Genomic DNA, 12,759 nt, shown 5'->3' with positions numbered 1-12,759 from the left:
GACATGACATGACATTTTTATGATAATAAACTTAGCCAAACATCCTCTTAATGAATATGCTAATTGTAGCAGCTTCTTTGCAAACAATTTATCAGTAAGAGTCTCTTCTCCTAAAAGAACAGAGTAATAAAATTCAAGTGAATAGAATTGAACAGAGAAAGCTAGAAAAGATTCAATTTGATCGCTTTGAAAGATGCATTTACATTGTTTTGTACATATATGGTACTTTATATACTACTATAACTGATTTTAGGAGGTAAATAAGTTGATCAATTAAATCTCAAGGACGTAGCAAACAGGTTGACTAAAAAATCCAGTGGACACTACAAGAAAGTGAAGATATGACATTATATAAATGTCATATTAAGCTGTTTAATTGTCCCAAATCCGTTTACCTATATCTTGCTTTGCAATTATATATGCCAATATTGAGCGAAAGAGTTTCACAATTTCTACATAATTTGATTCCCTATAAAATGCAATAAAGGGTAAGCGTCACTTCCCGAAGAAGACCCTTGATGGCGAAACCAGAAATTTAGTTCAAAGCATTCAAGATAATATATATGCGTAAAAAGTAAATTTTCTTTGTTTCACTTTATGTGATATATTTTGAATCGGCACGGAATTTAAAAAAATAAAAAATAAAAACCGGGATCTAAAACATGACATGAGATTTTTATGATAATAAAACTTTTGAAATCGGCAAGGTACCCCAAACTGACTGAACACTATGCTTATATAAAAAAATAAAAAAAATTGTTCTTGCAAGAAATAAGAAGTAAGAAAAAAAAAATTGTGTCATAGGACATGTGGCTTGATTTCACAACAATAAAATCTTGACAAGAGATTTGTCAAGCCAAACAAATCACATTAATTAGGTACTCTGAGAGTACACATGAAGCAATGATAAATACAGGTTATGTGATCTTACAAATAAGTATCATGTGTAAGGGATACTTGAGAGATATGGATATGATATGCCAACTAAACTTAATAATGTTATCTCAAAAATCAAGATCTTGCATGTGTACAGAACTTTTGAGAGATACATCTAACGTACTAACTAAAATAAATTAATTAAAGAAAAAACATTTGAAGTTTGTGCATATAAATCTCAGCTTCTTAAGGTAAAAAAAATTAACAATGTTGAATATACGACAAGATACCGCGCAGGGTGTAGAACGATTGCATTAAGTTTAAACGCCATATACCGATGTATAAAAAAAAAGGTTACACTCATTACTTGAGAAGCACTATGAATTGATTGAACTTGCCAATCAAATGAATTATAACACTCGTAGCAATTGACTTTACCAAAATTCCATCGAATTCTGAAGTCCGTAGTATTAGTCCGGCACAATTCCCAAGCTTAAGAAGCTGGGAGTGTACCAGCTGACAACCTCTCACTTGCTCCCGATTACTCAAGATCAATTTGTTTTCAATAATTATTTTAGTATATATAACTTAAATCCCGAGGGTACTTGGTTGTGTATTTATGTCCTCATTGCTCTTCTCAATATTCACATTAAACTCAAAGTTATTCACAAGGTAGGGTTAAGGTCTTCTTATACACCACCCGGCTCTCCAGATTCCACTGTGTGGGATTATGTACACTGGATATGTTATTGTTGTTTTTGTTGTTGTTGCTGTTGTTATTGTTGTTGTTGTTGTTGTTGTTGTTGTTGTTGTTGTTGTTATTAAAGACATATTCAACGCGAAGTCCTTTTTGTTTATTAATTATTGCGAGCAGGTAAACTTCGGCCCCGTAACACTTAACCCTTAAACCTTCTTCCTAGTTGCACTTAAAATATAACTTAAATCCCGATGGTACTTGGTTGTGTATTTATGTCCTCATTTCTCTTCTCAATATTCACATTAAACTCAAAGTTATTCACAAGGTAGGATTAAGGTCTTCTTATACACCACCCGGCTCTCCAGATTCCACTGTGTGGGATTATGTACACTGGATATGTTATTGTTGTTTTTGTTGTTGTTGTTGTTGTTGTTGTTGTTGTTGTTGTTGTTGTTATTCAAGACATATTCAGCGCGAAGTCCTTTTTGTTTATTAATTATTGCGAGCAGGTAAACTTCGGCCCCGTAACACTTAACCCTTAAACCTTCTTCCTAGTTGCACTTAAACCAGTTTGATAATATAGAACTAACTATTGACACGAAGACATTAAACAAAATAGAGACTAATGACTACAGTTTTTCTCTGCAACAAGTATCTATTACTCCCTTCGTCCGATATGATGTTGTTTGATTGTGTATGAAGGGTAAAAAAGAAGATTTTTTTTTTTTAAAAAAATTGTGGTCTAAATCAAATCATATATACTGTTTGGCTATAAATTATTACATTAAGCGTAAAATTAATTAGAAGTTTAAAGTTAAACAATATCATTTTTTTTTTGGCAATGAAATGTGAATTATTACCATAACAAACAAATAAGCATTACATCCTAAGGAGCATCTAGTGTTCTTAACCACCTTCTAGGAAGGTTGTCTTGAAACTACTAGACCTCGAGCCAACAGAACTAGTTACATAATCTCTGAATCAAAGTTTGACACCTACGGGCTCTCTTTGAACAATTCAGCGTGCCTAATCTTTCCCTGACCTTCTTTTGTATCTGTACTGTAACAAACTCTTTATTTACATTTGCTTCCTTGAATATTTTCCAATTTCTTGCTTGCCATGTGTAGTATATCAATGCTCCCCAAATTGCTGTGACTATCTCCTTCTGGAACTGCTTCCATCGTCTTCTTTTAATCCATCTAATTGTGTCATGTACTCTCTGGCATAGTATGGGAATACCCAGCCATGTACTCAGTGTGTTCCTGATTCCTGAAATCCATTGGCAATCAACAAACAAGTGGCTTTGCGTTTCTATCACTGCTGCATCACACAGACAGCAGGTCTGATCGTCTACCAATGCTAACCACACTATCATCCTCTGCCTAGGTATCATAATTTTACTCCACACCAGATCAGCTTCCCCAAACCTTGACATAGTCCCCAACATAGTCTCATAGCTTTTTGAAACAGAATAAGCACCTGTTGGGGTAAGTTTATACCTATCTCCTTGATACCAGTCAACCATTTGAGTCTTCAAGGAATTTAACTTCTTCCAGTACCAACTACAATCCCCAGGTGGTTTATGTTCCCATATGTTCTCCTCAGACTTTATATAGATGCCATTAACCCATTTCACCCACAGGATATCTTTTTTGCTTGCCACTTGCCAAAGTAGTTTTCCTACGGAAGCAATGTTCCATTTACTACACCCTTTAATGTTAAGTCCTCCATTCTTCTTCAGCATACAGATTTTGTCCCATGCTACCAAAGCAATTTTCCTTTTCTCTTCAAAAGCTCCCCATAGAAACTCCCTACATTTTTTGTCTATCTCCTTCAGTACACTCTGGGGCAGTATAAATACCGCACCCCAGAAGTTATATATTGAAAACAGCACTGCCATTATAATTTGTAATCTTCCAGCGTAGGACAGGTGCTTAGCATACACATCATGAATTCGACTGGTAATCTTATTCACTAACTGCTGGCAGTCCATGCTATTCCATTTCTTGGAAGTAAGTGGTAGTCCCAAATATTTCATAGGCAAGACTCCCATAGAGAACCCAGTTTTACTAATAATTTCCTCCTGAATTTTGTCATCTACTCCAGCTATGAAGATATTGGACTTATCCAAATTTGCTAGCAGCCCCGTAACACCACTGAAGTGATTGAGTGCGTCCATTACTCTAGAAACTGACCTCATATTCCCTTTGCAAAATATCATAATCAAATGAGTCAATCTAGTACTTTTACACATAGAGTGGAATCTAAAGTCAGTCAATTCACTCATTTTCCTAAGAATTCTTGACAGATACTCCATGACAAGTACAAACAAAAGGGGTGATATGGGGTCACCTTGTCTGAGATCCCTTTTCCCTTCAAAATATCCATGCCCTTCCCCATTTACCTTTACTGAGAATTTAGTAGTTGTAACACAAGTCATTACCAGATTAGTAAATGTTTCTGGAAAACCAAATCCTCTCAAGGCTTCCTCAATAAAATCCCAACTTACCATGTTGTAGGCCTTCCTAAGATCAATCTTCATGAGACACCTAGGTGATGCTGCTTTCCTATTATAATGTCTGAACAAGTCATGGAAAATCAGTACATTATGCACTAATGATCTGCCCTCTACGAATGCTGCTTGGTTGTTTGACACAAGGCTAGTAAGAGCTTTCTTCAACCTCAAACACAACAACTTGGAGATACACTTGTAGATAATATTGCAACAAGATATTGGCCTGAACTGGCTGGCTACTACAGGTATCGAAACTTTGGAAATTAGAGAGATTATAGTGGAATTAATCTGTTTTAGTAATTTACCACTCTCCATGAATTGTAGGACTACTTGGGTAACATCATTTCCCACCAAACTCCATGCTTCTCTAAAGAAACCGCTGCTATAACCATCTGGTCCGGGGCTCTTATTCGTATCAATACTGAACATGGCTTGCTTCACTTCCTGAGCTGAGTATGGTATGACCATTTCCATCTGTTGTACTATTGAGAGTGTGCGTCCATTGTTAAAAAACTACCGAATGCTTTGATTCTATTCTGCTCCTTCCTGCCCAGCAATTCCTCATAATAATCCACAAACACACGTGTTATAGCTTGCCCATCAGTCTGCAAAACTCCATTCTTATCTTGAATTTGAGTAGTAGCTTGCTGTAGCCTTTTGTGCTTGATTATAGAGTAAAAATACTTTGTGTTATCATCTCCCAATCTTATCCAATTTGCCTTACTTCTTTGTTGCAAGAAAATCTCAGCTAGGTACGATGACTTCCTAAACTGCTGGTATAGTTGCCTCTCTTGATTTTGCAATGTGATATCAGATGGGTTCTGATGTAAGTTCCTCTGCGCTTGTGTTAAAGATGCCCTATCTTCCTCAACCTCAACAAGTATATTCCGAAAGTGTTGTTTGTGTAGGCTCTTGAGACTCTGCTTCAGCTGTTTGAGTTTCTTAACCACTTGCATCATATAACACCCCTCCACAGGTGCTTGCCAGACTTGCTTAACAGTATCTAGGAACTGAGGGTGTTTTGCCCAGACATTACAGTATTTGAAGGGTTTCTTAGATCTGTTATTACCCCCTTCTTTTGCAATTTTCAATGGGCAATGATCACTTATCCCCTCTACTAGGAAATTGGCATTAACCACGGGCATATTATCCAACCATTCTCTATTAACAAACGCCCAATCTATTTTGGAAAAGATTCTACTATCTCCATGCTTATCATTCCAAGTATACTTATTTCCTCCATGTGGTAACTCAATCAACTCGCAAACATCGACACACGCCTGAAAATCCACAACTTCACTCAAACTTACTGGTGTGCCACCAACTCTATCATCTGTATGTAGTACCGAGTTAAAGTCTTCCATAATAAACCATGGTATTGTGACTCCCGCACTTAGGCTCTCCAACTGACTCCATAACTCCCTTCTCTCCTCTTTGGTGTTGAACCCGTATACAATTGTCAACTGAAACTCCAATTGGGATACTTTATCCCTAACAATACATGTAATACTTTGAGCAGAACCAGTGACCAGACCAACCTGATAGTAATCCGACCTCCAAGACAAGTAAATTCTCCCATTGTAATGGTGGTCTAAATTTGTAAGGTATTCCCAACCTCCAAACATACTTTCCGCAACATGCTCTATTTTGTTACTTTTAACTTTGGTCTCCAACAATGCTACCAATCCAATACTTTCATTATTACATAGGAGTTTTACCTCCTTTTGTTTGTTAGGGGCATTCAAGCCCCTAACATTCCAACAAAGGATGTTATCCAGTTCCTTTAGGGACAAGATCAGTGCCTCCCCCATGTGCAACCTGACTGCTTTGGTGTGACTGGCTTGTACTTGGTCCTTCTAGCACATCAAAAGGGTTCTGACTATACACCCCTTGTTTCCCCTGCACCCTAGGCATCTTGCTCGTATTTAGTGGAGACGCCCAACCTGTACGTTTATCTTGTTGCTCCAGGAACTTCCTAATTGCTTCTTTAGCTTTAGCCCGTTGTAGTTGTCCTTCTTTAGCCCCTCCTTGTGTTACACATGTGCCACCTTTCCTTGGCTCTGTGACCTTACCCATTAATGGTGCTGTTGCGTCACCCCCTACTTGCTCTGGTTGAGTGGGAGAATTATTCCCCTCTGAAGGAGTAGTCTTCGCCACTAGTTGATTTGGTGGAGACCTAGGCTTCTTTATCCTGCACTCTACCTCAGAGTGCCCATATTTTTTACAATACTTACATAACACAGGCTTCCAATCGTATTGAACTTTCTGCTCGATGATGTTGCCCTTCTCATTCCTAAAATACACCTTATCCGGCAACGGTGTGTCCACATCTACCTCTATCAGAAGTCTCGCAAAATTCAGCCCAATCTTCTTTTCAGTGTTCTTATCTGCCATCAAAGGTTTGCCAATGAGACTTCCAATTTTACTTAACCTTTTAGGGCCCCAGTACTTGAAATCCAACCCTAGCAATTTCACCCAAATTGGTACTGTATACAGCTCCTCTCGAGTGAACTCCATATCCTCATTCCAAGCTTTTACAATGAAAGGTTTATTATCAATGTGATATATCCCACCTTGTAACACCTCATTCTTCCCTTCCGGGTTATCAAACTTCACCAAGACTATACCATTTTTCTTCATTGAGATTTTGTTAATTCCATGTTTCCCCCACTGTCTCTGTATGTATCCTCTCATCACAGCAAACGGGGGATGAGCTCCCAACACATAGCAAACGACCACATTCCTCTAATAAGCAATTTCTGATGTTATGTCCTCAATTTCAATTTCGCATACAGGAGACTCACCTTCTTTGATTGGCGACACAAAATCGAGTTTAAACCCAACATTAGATATTTTGGATATGTCGAAATTGTCCCAAATTGAGCCTTTGCCCCTCATCTCTACTTCCGCGTCTACCTCATCCGCCCATGATTGCCTTCCAGTGCTGTTCGACATTTGCATTGTTTCCTCCCATCCCTGCATAATTGTTTGGGACCCTACTTTCTTCGTTGGTGGAGTCGCCGTCACCCTAGTTGCCGCCGCCCCTGTTTCCCCACTTCCAACCACAATCGCTTCATCAATTTCCAATTGGGATGGTAGTTCAACTTCATTCGACTCCTCACCTACGATTGCCATTGTCGCAACTGTAGACGGTGTTCCCGCAGTGTTTACACCCTTCGCACCTAGTTTCTTCTGGTTATCCTTCATCTTCATCTGTGTATCCCCTTTTTTTCCACCTTCCTGAGCTTCGATCGCCTTCTGTGTAGGGATTCGAGTCCTCTTCCCCATGGGTGCGCACGCTAAGCTAACATGCGCTGAGAGGAAAACCCCTAAGCAGTTATAATATAATATCATTTTTTTAACAGACTAAAAAAAAGAATATCACATAATTGAATTGTTTCAGAGTAAGTAATTTGATGGTTTTTTAAAGCTAACTAATTGCATGATTTACAAGCTAACATATGTGATTAAGAAAAACTGTTGACTTTCTAATAGTTTTGATGTTTGTATTATTTTCTTATTATTAACCTACTCTCATGATTACTAATCTATCTTCTCATAATAAACTATATATCTTGAGCTGATTTAATCGACAATATACATATAATGAATAACAAAACTTTATGAAACTTCTTTTGTCCATACGTTCACTTGCATAGGTCAAATACAAGTAGACTTATACCTTTTTTTTTTTTTTTTTGAAATGTCAGTGATTTTTTTTACTATGTAGTTGAAATATAATTATGATTAATAGATACTGATTTGGTAGCTTGTTAAATATAATAACCACTAGAAGTTAAATATGATCATTAACAAGATTATTGCATCTTCTACCTACCAAATTTCCACGTTGTTACCTACCTAATTAGCATATTTTAAAGTGAAGTAGATAAAAATATTTATACTTTGAAACGAATGCGAAAAATACATAGAAAAATGGCTATAAACATTTGAGAAATGCATGTGCTTGGCTGCTTATATATTGATCTAAAATCTTAACAAATATAAAAAAAAAAAAATCAAAATGGTAGTTCAATTGGAACAACTGCATGTGCATTTCGTCGTCGTTTTATGACCATATCAAATGTATATACATATTATATTAAATGATTAAATAATAAAAGAGAAAGAATCAATCGAACGTAATAAAAGTTAAAAAAGAGAGGAGAAACAAAAGGAGCTTTTTGGTTCTAATGGTGTTGTCATTTTCTAATAATTTACACTACATTTATGAGTTTAAGTTTTATCCACTAATTAACAATATATTTAAAAGGTAATTGCAAGTAATTTGATTAATAAGAGGAGTCAGTACCCTAAAATAAATGGTAAATAACTTTATATAACAGGTTAAATTACACAACGATATTAAAAAACCATTACTACCTCCGTCTTAAAATATTTGTAAACGTTTTGCTTCTAGAAATTCAAGCTACATGAACTTCAATTTCAATTTGAACAATATTTTCCAATGCTTTTTTTTTTCACCATGTTAATATGAAAAAATTGCAACTTATAGTATTTTTCATGTAATTTTCAAATATCTAAATTTTAATTTTAAAATATTGAATTAATTTAATCTTATTTAGCTCAACAGATTAGTTGAATTGATTCTCGAGAAACGAAAAGTCACAAGTATTTTGAAACATAGAAAATATATTGTCAGTGTATATAACTTAAATGGTATTTACATTTGCCTCCCTATGGGTATATAAGCTCCAATTTCGTCTTGGATTTTTCTATATATAAGTAGCTTCTCCATACCACTCAATGCCCTCATCTTTATATATCAAGCTAGCTCTTAATTAGTATACTCTAATCTTCTCTCTATCATTAATTACCTGAAAACTTCTTCTTTATCAATAATGGCTGTTTATTATCCTCCCTCAGCATTTTCCATTTTCTCTCTTCTTCTTATCTTCTTTAGCTTGTGCTTCAACGGTAGTTTTGGTGATAATGGAGGGTGGCAAAATGCTCATGCCACTCTCTATGGAGGGGGTGATGCATCTGGCACAATGGGTATGTCTACACTACTTTTCTTTAATTCAGTCTTTATTTACTTTATTTCTTGAAAGAGGCCCTATGTGTAAGTATCACAAGTGAAGTTTTGGAAGGGTAGAATGTATGCAGACCTTATCCTTACCTTGAGAAGGTAGAGAGACTATTTCCGATAGATACTCGCATCAAGGATAATTTGTAAGTATAGTGCATGCTAAGTATATAGTGCATGCTAAATGTTTCTCGAGTAGAGTATAGAGGCCTTTAGATTGTGCTTATTGAAACAAACCTTTTTAGTACCTTTGTATGGTTAATTCGCATATTCGTTATGCCAGAATTATATATGAGATTGTGTTGTTTAAGCAGTAAATGATGAATTAAAAGATTGTCATACGGTGAATAATTATGTTGTATGAATTGTTATGCAGTGAATAATATATATGTATATAGTATGTATTTTTATATTGGCAATACACACATTTTTATTTCACATAAATAATACCCATACTTTATAAATCAAACATATATAACTATGTACATGTATTATTTAGTATCGCTAATTGGACATTGCACATAAAGTTATATATGTGCAGTAATTTTTTTGTTATACAACCAACCAAAGCCGCGCATTACCAAGTATGTGGAGATTATTTTCCTTAATCTCTCATATAAACATTCTCTTATTTTGCGGTGGGATTATTTTCTTTGTCCCTCAACCAAATGATGAGTTCCCCTAATTATTATTCTGCAATAAATTAAGGTTGTAGTGGAGTGGTGATTACTCCAACTCTCTTAATTAATCAGAGATTTCGGGTTCGAATTCTCGAAATGAAATCGCCTTTGATTGAAAACGCTTTACACCCTAAGTTGATTACTCTCAACCGTGCGATGAGTAACCCTAATTACTATTTTGCAACAACGTTATGGTGGAGCGAGTGAAATTCTGAAAATAGAACCGCCTCTCTAATAAGAAGCATTTTACTTCTAAATTGGGATTTCCCAACCCAAATCAGGGTTAGTCAAACCTAAAGCGGGTATCGGATGAATGAGAAAAAACTTATTTACATTATTATAACTATAGTGACTCAATATCAAAGTATAGTACAACTCTAAAAAAAAGTCATTGTAAATAGTATTAACAATAACATATTTTCAAAAAATGCAGGGGGTGCTTGTGGCTATGGTAATTTGTACAGCCAAGGTTATGGAACCAACACTGCTGCATTAAGCACCGCCCTATTCAACAATGGTTTAACATGTGGTGCTTGCTACCAGCTCAAATGCAACAATGACGGCAAATTGTGTCAACCAGGAACTATTACTGTCACTGCAACGAATTTTTGCCCTCCAAATCCATCACTACCTAGCAACAATGGTGGCTGGTGCAATCCTCCTCTGCAACACTTTGATTTGGCACAGCCTGCTTTCTTGAAAATTGCACAGTACAAAGCCGGCATCGTCCCCATCTCTTTCCGCAGGTATTACTTGCTCGTCCCATTTTATGTGACAGTATTTAACGAAGCACAGAGGTTTAACATTTAACTTATAGACACATAAAAGGATTTTTACACTAACATTTTAACATGTTAGAGTAGCTGGTAATTAATTAATTTAATTTTTCATGTTACTAATTTCACTTTTTTTTTTTAATGAACGACTATATTGTAAATATCTTTAGATGACTTGATAAAAGTACCAAAATTACCCTTACTATTAATGGTCCTAAAAGAACAGAACTAATTGTGGCGACTAAAGTCACCACAAAAGATCGAAAAGTCGCCAGTAAAGATTGACGAAAAAAATTCATACTGAGCCTTCAAAAAATATCTCAAAACATGTGTAATATGTATATAATTAGTAAGTATATGTTAATTGAGCCTTCAAGAAATGTCCCAAAACATGTATAATATGTGTATAATTAGTAAGCATACATTAATTAAAACAAAATTATACACCAATTATACATTTTCTAATTATACGTTGATTATACATTTGTTATACAACAATGATATATTTTCTATACATATACCTTAGGGATACATATTCTATATGATAATGATACAGTTTCTATACGTATGATACATTTTTTCTATACATATACAACAGTGATACATATTCTATACAACAATGATAGAGTTTCTATACATATACAATAGTGATACATATACAACAATGATACAGTTTATATACATATGCTGGAATTAGTTGAAAAATGGCTAGAAAATTAAATTATTTTGAAAAGGCTAAGAAATGACTTTTAAGATTCCTGGGCCATCGAGTGTCAATAGTTTCACCCGGATGGTCATTTGTGTCCTTTTCCTGTTCTTTTTATGATCGTAGTGTTCGGGTCAGCTTACACATGATATATATATATATATATATATATATATATATATGAAGAAATAACCTAGAGATTTTGCCTCCACTGAAATCAAAACATGAGAACCCCCGTGTGTAATTCCAAAATGTCCTTTTATATTTCTCTCTCATATAATAAAAAAGTGAATTTCATATCAAGAGGGTCTCAGCAGGTCATATTAGTCAAGGTAAAACAAAAATAATAAAATTACACTATTTCTAAATATAAAAAAAATGATTCTTTTAGATATATATTAGCATTAACTTCAACTTTTAGGAGTACTCCTTTTTCGTCTCGATTTATGTGGTGTGACTGGACACAAACTTTAATAAAGAAATAAAAACTTTTGAAGTTTGTGGTGTAAAACAGGTAGTTGACATTTATGTAGGAATAGATCAATTTGTTAAAGATAAAATAAAAAATTTAAAGTTAAATTATTTCTAATAAGAAAGTATGATATTCTTTCCGGAACAAATTAAAAAGGAAAATATGATACATAAATTCGAATAGAAAGAGTAATAACTGATATGGGATTTTGTTTTGGTCTTTGACAGAGTATCCTGCAAGAAGAAGGGAGGAATACGGTTTACAATAAATGGCCACTCCTACTACAACTTGATTTTGGTGACCAATGTTGGTGGTGCTGGAGATGTTCATTCAGTTTCAATTAAAGGGTCCAAAAATGGATGGAAATTAATGTCAAGAAATTGGGGCCAAAATTGGCAAAGCAATGCATATCTCAATGGCCAAAGTCTTTCATTTAAAGTGACAACAAGTGATGGAAGAACAATCACAAGCAACAATGCTGCACCAGCTAATTGGCAATTTGGCCAAACTTTTGAAGGGGGTCAATTTTAGTTTCCCACTGTCAAAGTAGCGTTTACTGGCCATTTTTAGACTTTATTTTTGAAAAATAGCCACCCTCAATTGGTCATGTAGTTTCTAATTACACAAGTGAAACTCCATGTTGTTCTAGAGCTTAACCTGTGAAATTCGAAACTACATGACAATGACTATTTTTCAATTACAAGAGTTGAAAAATGGCTATTTGTGAATTTTACGAATTAGTAGTCTAAAATAAGACGAATTACCTATTATGCAAATTTGTTTTACAGTGTTTGTGTATATAATGTAAATCAACTTGTATGTGGCATGTAAGGAGTATGGCTTTGTATAGCTGTGGTGGCTAGTTTACACAAGCTTAGGCCTAAAGTAGATTCAAGTGGATTTTGAGTTGAAACTATTGAAATCTTGTCATATTCCTAAGTTTTTATGGGTAATTTCCATTAAAAGAATAAATTGTGGACTGATTTCCAA

General features: G+C 35.0%; 3 protein-coding genes across 3 annotated transcripts; 1 reads left to right on the top strand and 2 right to left on the bottom strand.

The window, feature by feature from the left end:
* Positions 1 to 4,570: 4,570 nt before the first annotated feature.
* On the bottom strand, positions 4,571 to 5,713 carry LOC132639195 (uncharacterized). The gene has a single exon (XM_060355665.1). The coding sequence runs from the start codon at positions 5,711 to 5,713 to the stop codon at positions 4,571 to 4,573; it is 1,143 nt and encodes a 380-aa protein (XP_060211648.1).
* A 145-nt stretch (positions 5,714 to 5,858) lies between these two features.
* LOC132639194 (uncharacterized) lies at positions 5,859 to 6,782 on the bottom strand. The gene has a single exon (XM_060355664.1). It carries the CDS (start codon positions 6,780 to 6,782, stop codon positions 5,859 to 5,861), a length of 924 nt encoding a protein of 307 aa, XP_060211647.1.
* Positions 6,783 to 8,884: 2,102 nt separating this feature from the next.
* LOC132642285 (expansin-A10-like) lies at positions 8,885 to 12,357 on the top strand. Its single transcript, XM_060359530.1, has 3 exons — positions 8,885 to 9,104; positions 10,249 to 10,561; positions 11,997 to 12,357. Exons 1-3 carry the CDS (start codon positions 8,951 to 8,953, stop codon positions 12,298 to 12,300), a joined length of 771 nt encoding a protein of 256 aa, XP_060215513.1. The 5' UTR covers positions 8,885 to 8,950; the 3' UTR covers positions 12,301 to 12,357.
* The last annotated feature ends 402 nt before the right edge of the window (positions 12,358 to 12,759 follow it).

Source organism: Lycium barbarum, chromosome 5, assembly GCF_019175385.1.
Source record: "Lycium barbarum isolate Lr01 chromosome 5, ASM1917538v2, whole genome shotgun sequence".
Classification (NCBI taxonomy): Eukaryota; Viridiplantae; Streptophyta; class Magnoliopsida; order Solanales; family Solanaceae; genus Lycium; species Lycium barbarum.
The sequence above is the reverse complement of the archived record's forward strand: the minus strand, read 5'-3'. Positions and strand labels throughout refer to the sequence as shown.